The following is a 16,491-nucleotide window of genomic DNA, read 5'->3' as shown; positions in this document are numbered from 1 at the left end:
AGGGATTCCTCGATGTGAGCCGTAATAGCTCAGAGATTTGCCCCCAGAATGGGGCTAGCTAAAAAGGGAAACGAAGGCCGCTGTTTCCGGCGAAAATATAGGCACGGCCGAAACCTTCAAAGCGCGTGCTCAGGCGAGGTCAATCCGGATGTCCCCTCGCCGGCGCCTCCAACCGACGCCCTCTCGGTGGCCGTCCACGCACGGCGACCCCTACTCCTGCCGCAGCATCATGTATGTATATCCCAACACGTCGCGCTTCTCCTGTTCATAGGCGAAAACCGTTCTGGTTGTTGAGAATTCACAGCTCCCTCTCGCAGAATCTCACAGCTGCATCAGCAAAGGTGGGACAATACTTACCGTATCCGCTGCATTGGAGATAGTGGACCAGAGGCTTCATCGGCCGGCTGAGGCAGACGGTGCAACCGGCCATATTTCCTGAGGCGCTCGCCGAAATATGAGTCAAAATCTTGTTTTCGAGGAACTCCCACAGGTATAATCTTGTTTTCGAAGACTTATATTTAGAAACGGAGGGAGTAGCAAATAAGTAGTGCCACGCTATTTTGTAACTTTACCAAACAATTGTACATGAATGCCATCCAGCGACAAACTGCTCAAACCGCTATGTTTCCATAAGAAATTCAGTGCTTCATGTATCACGCGCACTGTAAATTTGCCAAAAAAAACACTTGCATATTCTTGTCTTTGTTTATACACTGTCTTCATCCATTGCTGGCTAATCAGCCAACTACTACCTACAATCTAACTGTTGAAACTTGTCAACCCTGGTTCTGCAGGACATCGTACACCGTATACATTCGCTCTTGCCGGTGCAAGAAGCCGCGCGTGCTGCCTGCGCGTCTCGTGGGCTTCTACATTCCTGGAGATGCTATTCTAACCTCACACTCAACTGCGAAACACTTGGGTTGACTCACAAGAAGTTTGAGGAGAGAGAGACCTACATCATTGACAAGGTTGACAAAATTCTTAGAAACCATTATGGGAATGGGGTGAAGGTGAAGACACTTAAACTTCATCTTGCCCCTTGCAACAATATCAAAGCCGCATGCCTCGATGGGTGGCTCCAAGTCACCGTTAAGGCTGGGATCAAAGAACTTGACTTGGCAATGCCTTTACTCATGAAGGAAAAATACAACTTCCCTTGTTCCGTTTTGTCTGACGAGGCAGCTGCAAGTTCGATTCAGTCTCTTGGCCTTTGGGGTTGCTCTTTTCATCCCACGTCCACACTTGGCCTCTTGAGAAGATTGAAATGTTTACAGTTGACTCTTGTGGACATTAGCGAGGAAGGATTAGGCCTATTGCTCTCAAAATCTTCTTCCCTTGAGCAGCTGGTCCTCTTCTTTTGTAGCGGGATAACTTGCCTGCAAATACCTTGTACAATGCAACAACTCAATTTCCTTAGTATTACAGAATGCAAGAGTTTGAAGATGGTAGAGATCGATGCTCCAAATCTCTGCTCCTTTTATTGTGTTGGGACCCTGATAGAAATCTCCATTAGAAATTCTTTTCAGCTTAAGAATGTAAATTTGTCATGCATTCTTCTCTCTGATGCTCGCGCCAAGCTACCATCCATCCTAGGAACTGTCGAGAGCCTTACCCTGCGCTCTCGCACTGAGGTATTTGTTGATTTTAACACCTTCAAGATCATAGATGGACTGTTTAAGTATATAATGGATAGAGATATGCATGCCACACCTCTATGCTGGAAGAAACATATGATTAATCCTTGGATTTATCGTTCCTTAGAATGCCAAAGTTCCAACCCTGGCCTCCAAGCTCCTCTGCCTCAAGCACTTGGATATTGAACTCCTCGGACCAACAATGGCCTTCCCACCTTTTAGAAATATAACGGACTTCCCCAAGAGCTATGATGTCTTCTCTTTGGTTTCATTTCTTGATGCTTCTCCTACCTTGGATTCCTTCATCCTGCGCGTAAGTCACTATCCACGTCTCCTGGAGCTATTTGTGCCAATTACTATGTTAAACTTGTTTATCGGAACAACAACATTAATTTTGATCCTACATGCATGTGTAATGTATATGCAGGTAGAGCAGGGTGCCCTTAGATCCGACTTCGGTTTTGGAGATGACCATGAGTATCTGAGGCAGAGGCTAGAGGGCCGGCATAACTGCCTCAGGCAGGTGACAATCATGGGGTTCTGTCCATCCAAGAGCCTGGTCCAACTCCTAATCTACATCCTTGAGAGTGCACCCTCGCTCGAGCGCCTGACGTTGGACACAACCTACCGCTACGACAGGAGGTCGGGTACCACTAGCAGATGGTCATCCTCAAGAAAGATTGACCAATGCTCGCCGATGTGCAGAACGTATCTCCCCGGAGCTCGTAGAGCCGTGGAAGCTGCGTGTAGGTGCATCGCCGGAAGAGTCCCCCCAAATGTTGAATTTGAGGTCCTAGAGATGTGTAGTCGATGCCATGATACATGCCTCCATATATAGCAAGGATGGAACATACAATGTTCATTCATAGTATTGGTTACCAAGTAAAGCTTTGAACTAATTGCCATGATAAAGGGGAGGAGAGTGGTGGGGAGATGAATGAACCATGGTGGGAAATCTTTCTTGATTTGAAAAAAACTGAGCATGCCATGGAAAATATTATAAAGCAAGAAAACATCTTATGGTGTGCATAACTTAGATTCTTAAGAGAAAAGTAAAAGCTTTAACAAAAATTTACACTGAATTAGTTATACTATATTTCCAAAATTACGCATGGATTATTAGATTTTTTTTAGGAAAAATCATCAAATCACGTTTCATGCCTGCTATTTTTGTTGGCAAATTTGTGTTTGCTAATGAAATCTGCATGCATTCTGATTATCCATTCTTGTTAATGTGTTTTACAAGGAATTCAAAAACAAAAGGATTGTTATCCAATACCAATTGATGATTTTTTTTCCGGTCATACTTTTCCGAACGGGCGAGAACGGGAATTTAAATTTTGAATCCGTAGACCATCAAGTTGTGTTATTGTGCTACAATATCTTTAGTTCTTTACTACTTAATTTCCCCATTCAAAATTATAAGGCTTAATTTGACTACTTGTAGTTGACTTTTGACCGTAAATCCCTCATACAATATTTAGACAATGGTTACATATCATAATTATATGAAGTGTTTTTGAAGATGAATCTAATGATGTCTATTTCCTGTAATTTCAAATAAATACTATTGAACTAAGTATTGGTCAACGTATGAATTTGAACAATGAAACAATGCATTATATTTTGGAACCAAGGGGAACCTTTTAGATAGAAGATGTGTGCCAGTGAGACACCGTTCATCTATATTTCCACCTATTGCATACTCTTCTTTTAGAAAGAAAATATAACATAGAGTTTAATTTAACTAACCAAAAAAGAAACCCTAAAAAACCTAACTGAAATACAACGAGGCTTCCCCCACAAGCTAACTTAACCAGCTTGTGAATAGCCTCCAACCAAAGTGGAGCATAACCTGGATCTTATATGCAAGTCGATGACCCGTGATGGAAGTTAACTGATTGTATTTTTACTTCATTAATGTGCAATTTTGTAAGACTTCAAATAGTAAATAGAGAAAGAAAAACATTTCACATCGTTTGAAACTCTTCTATAGACGACTGACCGCAATTTTTCGTTCACCTACAAATTTTTTATTACCATACATTAGGGTCTTCACAACTATCTTCTTTTTACTTGTATGGATCTTAATATTCATATCATACTATTCTTTTTCCGCGAAAGATCAAACCATTGGTAGCGTTGCCTTTGAAACATTTATTTCGACGCAAACCCATTTTCATCAAGATGACTACTATGAAACAATACTTAGATACGGCTATGAAATACAATCGCTTTTTGAGCCCTTTTGTGCTGACAACAAATGGTAGATCACTGAGGGCGTTGTTTATCATTCTCTATATTAAGAGAAATCCATCAATATACCATGTTTCATTTAATAAAATAGATAATTTTCCGTGCGTTGTAATGTTGTACTAGCATATTTATATCCCGTTGCAACGCACGGGCATATATAGAGCGGTTGGACGAAGGAACGAGTGAAATGGGAAACTTATGTTCTTTATAAGTAGTACTAGAATAATGCCCGTGCGTTGCAACGGGATATAAATATCATTTGGCTGTGTACTTCTTCCGGGTGAAGACCATTGTCCCGTGTGGACTCGGCAACGATGACACTATGCACCGTGTTCCCTTTGGGCGTTGTCATGAAGCTTAGGTGTGCTATAGGTAGCGTGGATGTGTTTAGTTCTCCTAGTGTTCTTTGTCAGTAGCGTAGTCGCGTGTGTTTTGCTATGTCGTTTATCTCAGGATCGGTTTCGTAAAAGGGTTACCTCACCATCTTATATCATTTGGCCGTATACTTCTTCCGATGTTGCTTTATCTATACAGCGGAGCTAAAGCCTGTTTCGAACAAATTGGATGCCAAGTTGGATTAACAAGCGTTGTAAGACCTGATATGATTAGGACAACTCGATCCTGCTTCCACAGGTAAACTCACGTGCACGTCCGTGTTGGAGCTGAAACAAGAAACGCAACAGAGCCGCCGCCGTATCCGGCGAAAACTCAGCTATTCCTCGGTACGTACGGCGAGTTCGATCGCGAATTCGCCATGTCCGGCTCCCCCCGCCGTCAACGCCCGCCAGGTGCTTCTCCGTCCCTAACCACGGCGACCCACGACGGCAGCGCCCGTACGACGCTCCCCGCTCATCCGCCTGCAAGTACGTACTCTGTGTCTCTCTCTCCAACGCATCCCGGATCCATGAACGCCGTCGAGCGCTAAACTGAACAATTTCAGCGAGCCAATTTCATAATTTCCATGCCGATTCCTTCGTAACCTAGCTATGTATAGCTTAGCTGTTTCGGTTCTCGCGCACCAAGTTCTTGATCTTTTCTTGTTCAAGCAGCTGCATTCACCAAAACAGAGAAATACCCACAAGCTCTTCCGGTGTTGCAGATAGTGGACCAGCGGAGGCTTCACCCCTCGAGAAAAAGGGCCAACAACTTTCTCAAGTTGCCCAGAACATGAGTCATGGCCGCGTCCTTCAGGATCTTCCACAGGTAGTATGTCGCTGCTTGCAACCAATCCCAATGCAATGCCTTGTAAACTGTAACCGTGCATGTGTTAAATTGGCCAGCAAAAGTTACATACACAGCCTCGTTCCCACATTTATTAGAGCACATACTTAATTAGCTGTATCCATGCACCGTCTTCATCCATTAGTTGCATGCAGGTCTTTGATGCAAAGTACTCTACTTAGTACATGCACTGATTAGTCAGCAAACAAAATTTATCCGATTCTGGTTCTGTTGTACTGCTTCATGCCAGCTAATAAGATCTAACTGTTGAAACTTGTCACACTTGCAATTGGTTCCGCAGGACATTCTACGCCATATACACTCCCTCTTGCCACTCCAAGACGCTGCCCGTGCTGCCTGCGTGTCCCGCGGATTTGTACAATTCTGGAGATGCTACTCCAAGCTCGTACTCAACCACCATCGCTAGTAGAAAACAGGGCTTTGGTCACGAGGCAATATTCATATTAGTCCCGGTTCAGTCACGAACCGGGACTAATGTGAGCATTGGTCCCGGTTCGTGTGGCTAAGGCTTTAGTCCCGGTTCACCTGAGCCCTTTAGTCCCGGTTTGAGACACGAACCGAGACTAAAGGGTGTGATGCCCTTTAGTCCCGGTTTGTGTCCCAAACCGGGACTAAAGATTAGACCTTTAGTCCCGGTTTGAGACACGAACCGGGACTAAAGGGGTGCGATGCCCTTTAGTCCCGGTTTGTGTCTCAAACCGGGACTAAAGGTCCCATTTTCAAACTCTACCCCCCCCCCCCCCCTCGGTGGATCGCCTTTTTTGTTTTGAAAAAATTAAAAGAAAATGATAAAAACTTCAAAAAATAAAATCCTTCGAGAGGTAGTTATATTACTACATCTACTAGTTAGGAAAATTTAAAAACTTAAATTTGGACATGTTTTGCAAAAAATGTAGGGGAAATGTAAAACGGCTATAACTTTTGCATACGATGTCGGAAAAAAACGTATAATATATCAAAATGTTCGGAACGAAAATCTGCATCCGATGGAGACCGCCTATGGCCTGTTTGCAAATTTTTAGAATCCTCAAATTCTAAAAGGAAAAAAAGTTATGCTCAAATTTCAGTTTTTTTTGAATTTTTGTTAAATCTGATCAAACTATGGTCAAACTACTTATTCAAGAAGTATTAGTGTTACTAAATAATTATTCAAGAATATTAGTGTTACTAAATAATTATTTCAGTTTTTTTGAATTTTGGTCAACTATGGTCAAACTGTGATCAAACTGTGGTCAAACTACTTATTCAAGAAATATTAGTGTTACTAAATAATTATTGATTTTTAGAACAATAGTTTCAAACTCAAACAGTGAAATGTGTGACTTCATGCTCAAACTAAATTCCTGAGGGTTAATAGGATTGACATCTTACTATTGTCAGGAAAACAACAAGTGCAGACTTGGAAACGAGGGAGAATAGAACCCGGAAGTTAAGCGTGCTCAGACTGGAGTTGTGAGAGGATGGGTGACCGTTTGGGAAGTTAGATGATTTGGAATGATGAGGGGTGATTAGAGATTAAAGGTTAAATTGAGCAGTGATGAGAGGTGATTAGAGATTAGAGGTTAAAATAATTCAGATATTTGAAATTCAAAAAAAAAAATCAAAAAAAATATTTCAAAAAAATCATAAAATTTCCTTTAGTACCGGTTGGTGTTACCAACCGGGACTAAAGGTGGACCTCCAGGCAACGGCCACGTGGAGGGCCTTTAGTCCCGGTTCCAGTTAGAACCGGGACTAAAGGGGGAGGCTTTAGTACCGACCCTTTAGTCCCGGTTCCAGAACCGGGACTAAAGGCCCCTTATGAACCGGAACTACAGGCCCTTTTTCTACTAGTGCATACGCTTGGGTTGACCGACATGGAATTTGTGAGAAGAGAAATAAATTTCATGGACAAAGTTGACCAAATTCTTGAAAACCATCACAACAATGGGGTTCTGGTGGAGATACTTGAACTCGAATATCCCCCTTCCAGGAACACCAAGCCCTGCTACCTAGACAGGTGGCTCCAAATCACAGTTAAGCCTGGGATTAAAGAACTTGACTTCTCTATGTGTGTGACCGGCCGCGAGGAGGAAAACTACAGCTTCCCGTGTTCGGTTTTGTCCGATGAAGCAGCTGCAAGTTCAATTCAATCTCTTTCCCTCTCCGCTTGCAGCATTCATCCCACGTCGACACTTGGCCTCTTGAGAAAATTGACAAGTTTACATTTGGATCTTGTCCATACTACCGAGGAAGGATTAGGGAACTTGCTCTCAAAATCTTGCGCCCTAGAGCGGCTTGACCTCTGGTTTTGTAGTGGGATAAATTGCTTGCGAATACCTTCTACGATGCAGAACCTCAAATTCCTCGATATTATAGAATGCCAAAGGTTGAAGGTGGTAGAGATCAATGCTTCAAATCTTTGCTTCCTTCGTTGTGTTGGTGCTGATAACCTGACAGAAATCTCGGCCAGAAATTCTTCTCAGCTGAAGAAAGTAATTTTGTCGCGGGTTCTTCTCTCATATGCTCATGCTTGGCTTCCATCTATCGCAAGAAATGCTGAGAGCCTTACCCTACGCTGTCCTACCAAGGTATTTTTTGGCTTTAACACCATATAATGATAATATAAGATGGGTTGTTTAATTATATAGTGAATATTGAATAGTGATATGTATGCAACACTTTTATGTTAAAATAAACACCTGAATAATCTTTGGATTCGTCATTCCTTAGAATGTCAACTTTTCAAGCATGCCCTCCAATCTCCTCCACCTCAAGAAGTTGGACATCGGACTCAGTCAACCAACAATGGCGGCCTTCTGTACGAGCTACGATGTCTTCTCTTTGCTTTCTTTCATTGATGCTTCTCCTGTCTTGGATTCCTTCTTCCTGAAGGCAAGTCATGGTCCACATATCTTGGAGCTCTCTACCAATTTGTTTGTTACACTTGTTTATCAGAATAACAACACTAATGATGAATGTTGATCATAAATTTATGTATATGCAGGTAGAGAAGAATGCCCTTAAGGATGATCTTGACATGGGAGATGAAAACAACAAGTATTTGGGGCGGAAGCTAGAGCGTCGGCATGTCTGCCTCCGGCGGGTGGATATCATGGGCTTTTGTGCATCCAAGGGCCTAGTCGAGCTCACGATCAACATTCTCGAGAACGCGCCATCACTCGAGCGCCTGACTTTGGACACAATCTATGGCTACAATAGATGTTTGGGTACATTTCACAAATGCACAACCTCAACAAAGACTATCCAATGCTCGCCCTTGAGCAAGGCAGACCTTGCGGGAGCTCGTAGAGGCGTGGAGGTTGCGGGAAGGTATATCGTGGGAAGAGTTCCATCATATGTTCAGCTCGAGGTCCTAGATCCCTGTAATCGATGCAATACCGACGAGTGGTAGATACTCCCCCTGTAAACTAATATAAGAGTGTTTAGATCACTAAAGTAGTAATCTAAATGCTCTTATATTAGTTTACGGAGGGAGTACTACATACCAAGATAGTGTATCACATGTTTATTTTTGTAGTAGTGAACAATGCATTTTTGTTTTCTATTACACAAATGAAACAAATATTGTTCATTCATAGTATTTCCATCCAAATACAACTTTGAACAGTTCAAACTACTTTATCCTGGTTTGGCTTAACTAGATGAATTATTGCGGCACCACGTAAAAACCAGATGCAACGGGGAAGTTAGGTGACTATTAGTAAGTCCATTTTCATGAGTTATCCGAAAGTATGGTCCTGATTCATGACATGATGACTTATTACAACGCAATGTTAGTATAATTTTATGGGAAACAATAAAGATTCAATTTTTATATATAGATATGTGAGGTTTAGAAACGGATGTGAAATTAGTTATTTTGCTCATCTACACTACGCAACCACATGTAACATAGAATTTCATATCAAAACGGAAACGGTGATCGATGTTCAGCCGACCGATTGCTAGCCATCTGGCTTCCTTCTCAAATTTCTTCACCTCGTCCTTTCCCATGACCACATTCCCGAGTTCATCCCCATTAAGTCCAGATGTTTCAACAACTCTTCCAAGCTCTCCACCTTTGTCTTCACTGATGCAGCGTCACTACTTCGCCAGAACGTAGCCAGGAACCTTCCTCGCTCCGTGAAACAAGGCAGGGGCAACGACAAAGAAAAAACTTTAGCCGGAGATTAGAACGCCGCCAGGTAAGGTAAACTCTAGCAGAGAGGGTGGGTTGCATGGTGGTGATCTCCTTCTTAACTGATGAATAGATTGTGTGCTTTGATGGAATGGATTCACAATGAAAAGGTCAACCAATCTCTTCGAATCTATGCAACTCATGGCGTAAATTGCACAAGATGATTTGAGTGTTATATAGTTCGTTCAGGCATGTCCTATCGGGCAGTGGCAGACCTAGCCGACTGGGCCAGGGTGGGCCAGCAGTATTCGATACATATACATTTTTTCTTTCTTTTATTTTTAGCTTTTCTCCTATGGTAGAAATGCTATTTTCAAATCTCAGGGTGGGCCCCACCCTCGCCACCCTCTACCTCCGCCACTGCTGCCGGGGGTGGTAGTGTTATTAGACGAACCGTGTAAGCCAAGTTGGGCTCGTAGGTGATAAAACAGCGAATTGGGCTGGGGCAACTAAGGCCTAAATGGGCTTCTAGCCCAAGAATAGGATTGGGAAAGATGGATGGACGACGGCTGCCGAACAGAACCATAGTCGGAACTGGACACGATATACACTAGTTGGGAGTCGATGATTTCAGGAACCCTAACCAATGGAGTCATCTCTCTCTCTCTCTCTCTCTCTCTCTCTCTCTCTCTCTCTCTCTATTCGCTCTGGCGGCGGATTGGATCAACGATTCGAGGCCGACAGCACGAGCACGCGGCCGCCGCTTGGAATCGCCTCTCGCCGCCACGTAGAGTAATCGCCCTCGCCGCCGCCACCGGTAGCCAGCAAGGTCCATTCCTTCCTAACGAACCCCTTCTCTCCTTCATGCCGCTGCGTATATTCGCCACGTAGAGTTAATCACTTGTTTGGTAAGAACTTAATGGCTTACCAAAGAACTATTATTTTATTTTGGTAAGTTAACAAGACATGGGACAGTTGAGTCGATTTTAGGGAAAACCGGTGGAAGAAAAACGAAAGATGGAAGGGAAAAACAAAATTTAAGGTGGGAAAGGGCGCATATATAGAGCGGTTGGACGAAGGAACGAGTGAAATGGGAAACTGACGTTCTTTTTAAGTAGTACTAGGACAATGCCCGTGCGTTGCAACAGGATATAAATATTCTAGTATGTTAGCTTGTGATTTACATGTCAATAATAATGTGATTGTGTAAATAAATGTTCATCAAATTCCGACCATGAATTACCTTATATTTTGATTATAAGTTTGGTAAGTAATTAAATTAAAGTGGAATTGGTTCAGTAGATAAGTAAATCAAGGTGATTGATCATCATATACATGGAAGTTGGACGAAGGGGTGGTGGGAAAAAGGTGAATGGCAACCTTACTTTCTTTTTAAGTAGTATAGAGATAAATAAATAAATCACAACGATTTACCTATCATGTTACTGTTAAGAACTTATTTAGGAAGCTTTTGTGCATAATCACCATGATTACCTACCATCTTATTGTCATTCACTTGTTTGGTAAGAACTTGATGGATTACCAAAGAAATATTATTTTATTTTGGTAAGTTAATAAGGCGTGGGAGAGTTGAGTCAATTTTCAAAAAAATCGGTGGAAGAAAAACCAAAGATAGAAGAGAAAAGAAAGAGAAAAAAAAGAAGTGAGGTTGGACGAATTAAAGAGTGGAATTGGAACCTTACATTTCGTAAGTAGTAGAGGTAACTCATCTATTTTTAGTGTGTACCATCATAATGTATAATCATAGTATTTCTTTTAGAAGAATATTATAATATTAGCTTTGGACAACATTTCTTCTCTGGTTGGCATGATACGATTATTACTGCTACAATTGCTATGATTGAATGTAAAAAGAACTGAACGCCGTTGCCGGGTGAACGACATCTTGCCCCTAATGAGGGTTTGGTTTTAATGACATTATGGTTAGAAGACTACCTATGTTTTACAATGCTTACCCAGTGCATATAAACATCCAGATGAACACATGTGAGTACACTATAGTACATATATAAAAAGGCATTAGAAACGGTCTCCGAAAATGGTTGTGCCCTAATAAATGAAACCACATGTAATGACTCACATGCATTATTATGTTTCAAAGGCGGCTCAAAAAAGAAATGCAACCGCTTGTAGGAATAGTTGGAGGCGGTTATAAAACCACATCTCTGGCCTCTGGTTCATAAGCATTCAAGGCGGTCTTTTGATTTGTAACTACCTGCATGGGTCAAACATCCATCCTTTATATTTCCACTGCCTCCGATCCTCACACTATTTCTAACCCCCACATCTTAGATCTGGTGCCGCCAAGCCCAAGTACTCATTGTGCTGTGTTGCCTTGGCCACGACGTATCGTGCACCCTTAGAGGAGTAAAAAAATAATACTACGAGTGGCGCGTGATCCCTATATTTACTCGACCTCATGGACGCAGAGTAAAAACCAACTTCTCCTCTCCGCCTTGTTAAACATAATAGTGTACAGGTTATTAGCGTGGCCTTGAGGCACACGGCGATGTAGTTAGGAGGCTATCCTTTTTATGTTTATCTCTCTTATCTTCTAAAACCCTCCTGTAATATCTCTGGTGGTTAGCCTCTACGCTGCCATCTCCTGTACGGAACCCCCTCAATCAATATATATATCACGGGTCTCCATGTATGGAGATTTCAGACGCTTCACAATTTCCACATGGTATACAGAGCAGGCCTCTTCCACGACATCTAGCTCATCTTCTCCATCCGTTCCCTTCCCAGAATCACCACGCCGCAATCATGTCCACCTCCTCCGCAGTCCCCTCCTCTGGCCTCAACTACAACACCTCAGAACCTCTCGGCCGGACGAACTATGTTCTCTGGCGAGCCCAAGCACGATCCCAAATATTGGGCGCCGGCTTGTTTGGCTACATAGATCAGACTATAGAGGAGCCTCCAAAAACAACCATCAGCAAAGATAAAGATGGCAAAGATCAGGTAGTTCCCAACCCTGCTCATAAACCTTGGCTTGTTCAAGATCAGCAAATTGTAGCATATCTTCTCCGAAACCTGTCAAAAGAGGTGCTCGTCCAAGTAGCCTCGCTTGAATCATCACATGCAATTTGGACCGCGCTAGCAAATATGTTTTCTGCGGTCTCTCTGTCTCGTGTCAATAACATCAGATCGGCCCTCACAAACGCCCAGAAGGGGTCACAGTCGGCCTCCACCTTCTTCGGGCAGATGTGTGCCCTCTCCGACGAGCTTGCGGCGGCAGGCAAACCGATCGGGGAGGACGAGCTTATCTCTTTCATCGTCGCTGGGCTTGATATGGAGTATCAGCCCATCATCTCTGCACTCGACGTCTGCACCGAGCCCATCACCGTTGATGCACTCTTCTCGATGGTGGCAAACTTTGATCAACATGCTGAGATGTTCAGCAGCGCTGGTGGCTTCAAATTGTCAGCGAACGCCGCCTCCAGGGGTCGATCGAGTGGCAGCAGAGGCGGCTACCGCAACCAGAAGCAAGGTGGTCGCGGCGGCGGCTACTCTGGTGGTGGCGGCCAAAACCCTGTTGGAAATATGCCCTAGAGGCAATAATAAATTGGTTATTATTATATTTCCTTGTTCATGATAATCGTTTATTATCCATGCTAGAATTGTATTGATAGGAAACTCAGATACATGTGTGGATACATAGACAACACCATGTCCCTAGTAAGCCTCTAGTTGACTAGCTCGTTGATCAATAGATGGTTACGGTTTCCTGACCATGGACATTGGATGTCATTGATAACGGGATCACATCATTAGGAGAATGATGTGATGGACAAGACCCAATCCTAAGCCTAGCACAAGATCATGTAGTTCGTATGCTAAAGCTTTTCTAATGTCAAGTATCATTTCCTTAGACCATGAGATTGTGCAACTCCCGGATACCGTAGGAGTGCTTTGGGTGTGCCAAACGTCACAACGTAACTGGGTGGATATAAAGGTACACTACGGGTATCTCCGAAAGTGTCTGTTGGGTTGGCATGAATCGAGACTGGGATTTGTCACTCCGTGTAAACGGAGAGGTATCTCTGGGCCCACTCGGTAGGACATCATCACAATGTGCACAATGTGATCAAGGAGTTGATCATGGGATGATGTGTTACGGAACGAGTAAAGAGACTTGCCGGTAACAAGATTGAACAAGGTATCGGGATACCGACGATCGAATCTCGGGCAAGTATCGTACCGATAGACAAAGGGAATTGTATACGGGATTGATTAAGTCCTTGACATCGTGGTTCATCCGATGAGATCATCGTGGAACATGTGGGAGCCAACATGGGTATCCAGATCCCGCTGTTGGTTATTGACCGGAGAACGTCTCGGTCATGTCTGCATGTCTCCCGAACCCGTAGGGTCTACACACTTAAGGTTCGATGACGCTAGGGTTATAAAGGAAGTTTGTATGTGGTTACCGAATGTTGTTTGGAGTCCCGGATGAGATCCCGGACGTCACGAGGAGTTCCGGAATGGTCCGGAGGTAAAGATTTATATATAGGAAGTCCTATTTCGGCCATCGGGACAAGTTTCGGGGTCATCGGTATTGTACCGGGACCACCGAAAGGGTCCTGGGGGTCCACCGGGTGGGGCCACCTATCCCGGAGGGCCCCATGGGCTGAAGTGGGAGGGGATCCATCCCAAAGTGGGCTGGGGCGCCACTTCCCCTAGGGCCCATGCGCCTAGGGTGGGGGAAACCCTAAAGGAAGAGTCCTAGGAGGGGAAGGCACCTCCTAGGTGCCTTGGGGGGAGGGATTCCTCCCCTTGGCCGCCTCCCCTTTCCCATCTAGGGCTGCCGCCCCCCCTAGGGGTGGGAACCCTAGAGGGGGCGCACCCTCCTCCCTCTCCCCTATATATAGTGAGGCATAGGGGCTGCCCATAACACGTGATCTGATCTCTGCCTGTTGGTGCAGCCCTCCCTCTCTTTCTCCTCATATCTTGTGGTGCTTGGCGAAGCCCTGCAGGATTGCCACGCTCCTCCATCACCACCACGCCGTTGTGCTGCTGCTGGATGGAGTCTTCCTCAACCTCTCCCTCTCTCCTTGCTGGATCAAGGCATGGGTGACGTCACCGGGCTGTACGTGTGTTGAACGCGGAGGTGCCGTCCGTTCGGCACTAGGATCTCCGGTGATTTGGATCACGACGAGTACGACTCCATCAACCCCATTCTCTTGAACGCTTCCGCTTAGCGATCTACAAGGGTATGTAGATGCACTCTCCTTCCCCTCGTTGCTGGTCTCTCCATAGATAGATCTTGGTGACACGTAGGAAAATTTTGAATTTATGCTACGTTCCCCAACAGTGGCATCATGAGCTAGGTCTATGCGTAGTTTCTATGCACGAGTAGAACACAAAGTAGTTGTGGGCATTGATTTTGTTCAATATGCTTGCCGTTACTAGTCTTATCTTGATTCTGCGGCATCGTGGGATGAAGCGGCCCGGACCAACCTTACACGTATGCTTACGTGAGATTGGTTCCACCGACTGACATGCACTAGTTGCATAAGGTGGCTAGCGGGTGTCTGTCTCTCCCACTTTAGTCGGATCGGATTCGATGAAAAGGGTCCTTATGAAGGGTAAATAGCAATTGGCATATCACGTTGTGGTTTTTGCGTAGGTAAGAAACGTTCTTGCTAGAAACCCATAGCAGCCACGTAAAACATGCAAACAACAATTAGAGGACGTCTAACTTGTTTTTGCAGGGTATGCTATGTGATGTGATATGGCCAAAAGGATGTGATGAATGATATATGTGATGTATGAGATTGATCATGTTCTTGTAATAGGAATCACGACTTGCATGTCGATGAGTATGACAACCGGCAGGAGCCATAGGAGTTGTCTTTATTTATTTATGACCTGCGTGTCAACATAAACGTCATGTAATTACTTTACTTTATTGCTAACCATTAGCTGTAGTAGTAGAAGTAATAGTTGGCGTGACAACTTCATGAAGACACGATGATGGAGATCATGATGATGGAGATCATGGTGTCATGCCGGTGACGATGATGATCATGGAGCCCCGAAGATGGAGATCGAAAGGAGCAAAGTGATGATGGCCATATCATGTCACCTTTTGATTGCATGTGATGTTTATCATGTTTTTGCATCTTGTTTACTTAGAACGACGGTAGTAAATAAGATGATCCCTCATTAAAATTTCAAGAAAGTGTTCCCCCTAACTGTGCACCGTTGCGATAGTTCATAGTTTCGAAGCACCACGTGATGATCGGGTGTATAGATTCTTACGTTCACATACAACGGGTGTAAGACAGATTTACACACGCAAAGCACTTAGGTTGACTTGACGAGCCTAGCATGTGTACAGACATGGCCTCGGAACACAGAAGACCGAAAGGTCGAGCATGAGTCGTATAGAAGATACGATCAACATGAAGATGTTCACCGACGTTGACTAGTCCGTCTCACGTGATGATCGGACACGGCCTAGTTGACTCGGATCATGTAATCACTTAGATGACTGGAGGGATGTCTATCTGAGTGGGAGTTCATAAGATGAACTTAATTATCCTGAACATAGTCAAAAGGGATTTTGCAAATTATGTCGTAGCTCGCGCTTCAGTTCTACTGTTTAGTTATGTTCCTAGAGAAAATTCAGTTGAAATTTGATAGTAGCAATTATGCGGACTAGGTCCGTAAACTGAGGATTGTCCTCATTGCTTCATAGAAGGCTTATGTCCTTAATGCACCGCTCAGTGTGCTGAACCTCGAACGTTGTCTGTGGATGTTGCGAACATCTGACATACACGTTTTGATAACTACGTGATAGTTCAGTTAAACGGTTTAGAGTTGAGGCACCAAAGACGTTTTGAAATGTCGCGAAACATATGAGATGTTTTGAGGGCTGAAATTGGGATTTCAGGCTCGTGCCCACGTCAAGAGGTATAAGACCTCCGATGATTTTCTTAGCCTACAAACTAAGGAGAAAAGCTCAATTGTTGTGCTTGTGCTCAGATTGTCTGAGTACAACAATCGCTTGAATCGAGTGGGAGTTGATCTTCCAGATGAAATAGTGATGGTTCTCCGAAGTCATTACCACCAAGCTGCTAGAGCTTCGTGATGAACTATGATATATCAGGGACATATATGAAGATCCTTGAGATATTCGTGATGTTTGACACCGCGAAAGTAGAAATCAAGAAGGAGCATCAATTGTTGATGGTTGGTGAAACCACT

At 43.9% G+C, this 16,491-nt stretch overlaps 2 protein-coding genes and 1 pseudogene across 2 annotated transcripts; all 3 read left to right on the top strand.

Annotated features, from left to right (window-relative positions):
* Window positions 1–87: 87 nt before the first annotated feature.
* Window positions 88–3,892, top strand: LOC147992506 (FBD-associated F-box protein At1g61320-like). The gene is made up of 5 exons (XM_087530718.1): window positions 88–231; window positions 318–490; window positions 795–1,634; window positions 1,765–1,950; window positions 2,065–3,892. Exons 2-5 carry the CDS (start codon window positions 455–457, stop codon window positions 2,473–2,475), a joined length of 1,473 nt encoding a protein of 490 aa, XP_087386844.1. The 5' UTR covers window positions 88–231; window positions 318–454; the 3' UTR covers window positions 2,476–3,892.
* A 755-nt stretch (window positions 3,893–4,647) lies between these two features.
* LOC147992505 (F-box protein At1g80960-like) lies at window positions 4,648–7,778 on the top strand. The gene is made up of 4 exons (XM_087539042.1): window positions 4,648–4,756; window positions 4,993–5,096; window positions 5,416–5,536; window positions 6,969–7,778. The coding sequence occupies exons 1-4, from the start codon at window positions 4,648–4,650 to the stop codon at window positions 7,730–7,732; spliced, it is 1,098 nt and encodes a 365-aa protein (XP_087395168.1). The 3' UTR covers window positions 7,733–7,778.
* A 4,744-nt stretch (window positions 7,779–12,522) lies between these two features.
* On the top strand, window positions 12,523–12,661 carry LOC125533329 (small nucleolar RNA Z247; annotated as a pseudogene).
* The last annotated feature ends 3,830 nt before the right edge of the window (window positions 12,662–16,491 follow it).

Source organism: Triticum urartu, chromosome 1A (genome assembly GCF_056163025.1).
Source record: "Triticum urartu cultivar PI428250 chromosome 1A, HENAU_Tu73, whole genome shotgun sequence".
Taxonomy (NCBI): Eukaryota; Viridiplantae; Streptophyta; class Magnoliopsida; order Poales; family Poaceae; genus Triticum; species Triticum urartu.
The sequence above is the reverse complement of the archived record's forward strand: the minus strand, read 5'-3'. Positions and strand labels throughout refer to the sequence as shown.

Bases quoted from the DNA above. Each gene is read 5' to 3' on its own strand.
- LOC147992506 (XM_087530718.1), top strand. From the start codon at position 455: ATGAGTCAAAATCTTGTTTTCGAGGAACTCCCACAG. The intron at 491-794 runs GTATAATCTTGT...CTGGTTCTGCAG, and splicing joins TTTTCGAGGAACTCCCACAG to GACATCGTACACCGTATACA. The intron at 1,635-1,764 runs GTATTTGTTGAT...ATCGTTCCTTAG, and splicing joins CCCTGCGCTCTCGCACTGAG to AATGCCAAAGTTCCAACCCT.
- LOC147992505 (XM_087539042.1), top strand. From the start codon at position 4,648: ATGTCCGGCTCCCCCCGCCGTCAACGCCCGCCAGGTGCTTCTCCGTCC. The intron at 4,757-4,992 runs GTACGTACTCTG...CCGGTGTTGCAG, and splicing joins CCCCGCTCATCCGCCTGCAA to ATAGTGGACCAGCGGAGGCT. The intron at 5,097-5,415 runs GTAGTATGTCGC...TTGGTTCCGCAG, and splicing joins TCCTTCAGGATCTTCCACAG to GACATTCTACGCCATATACA.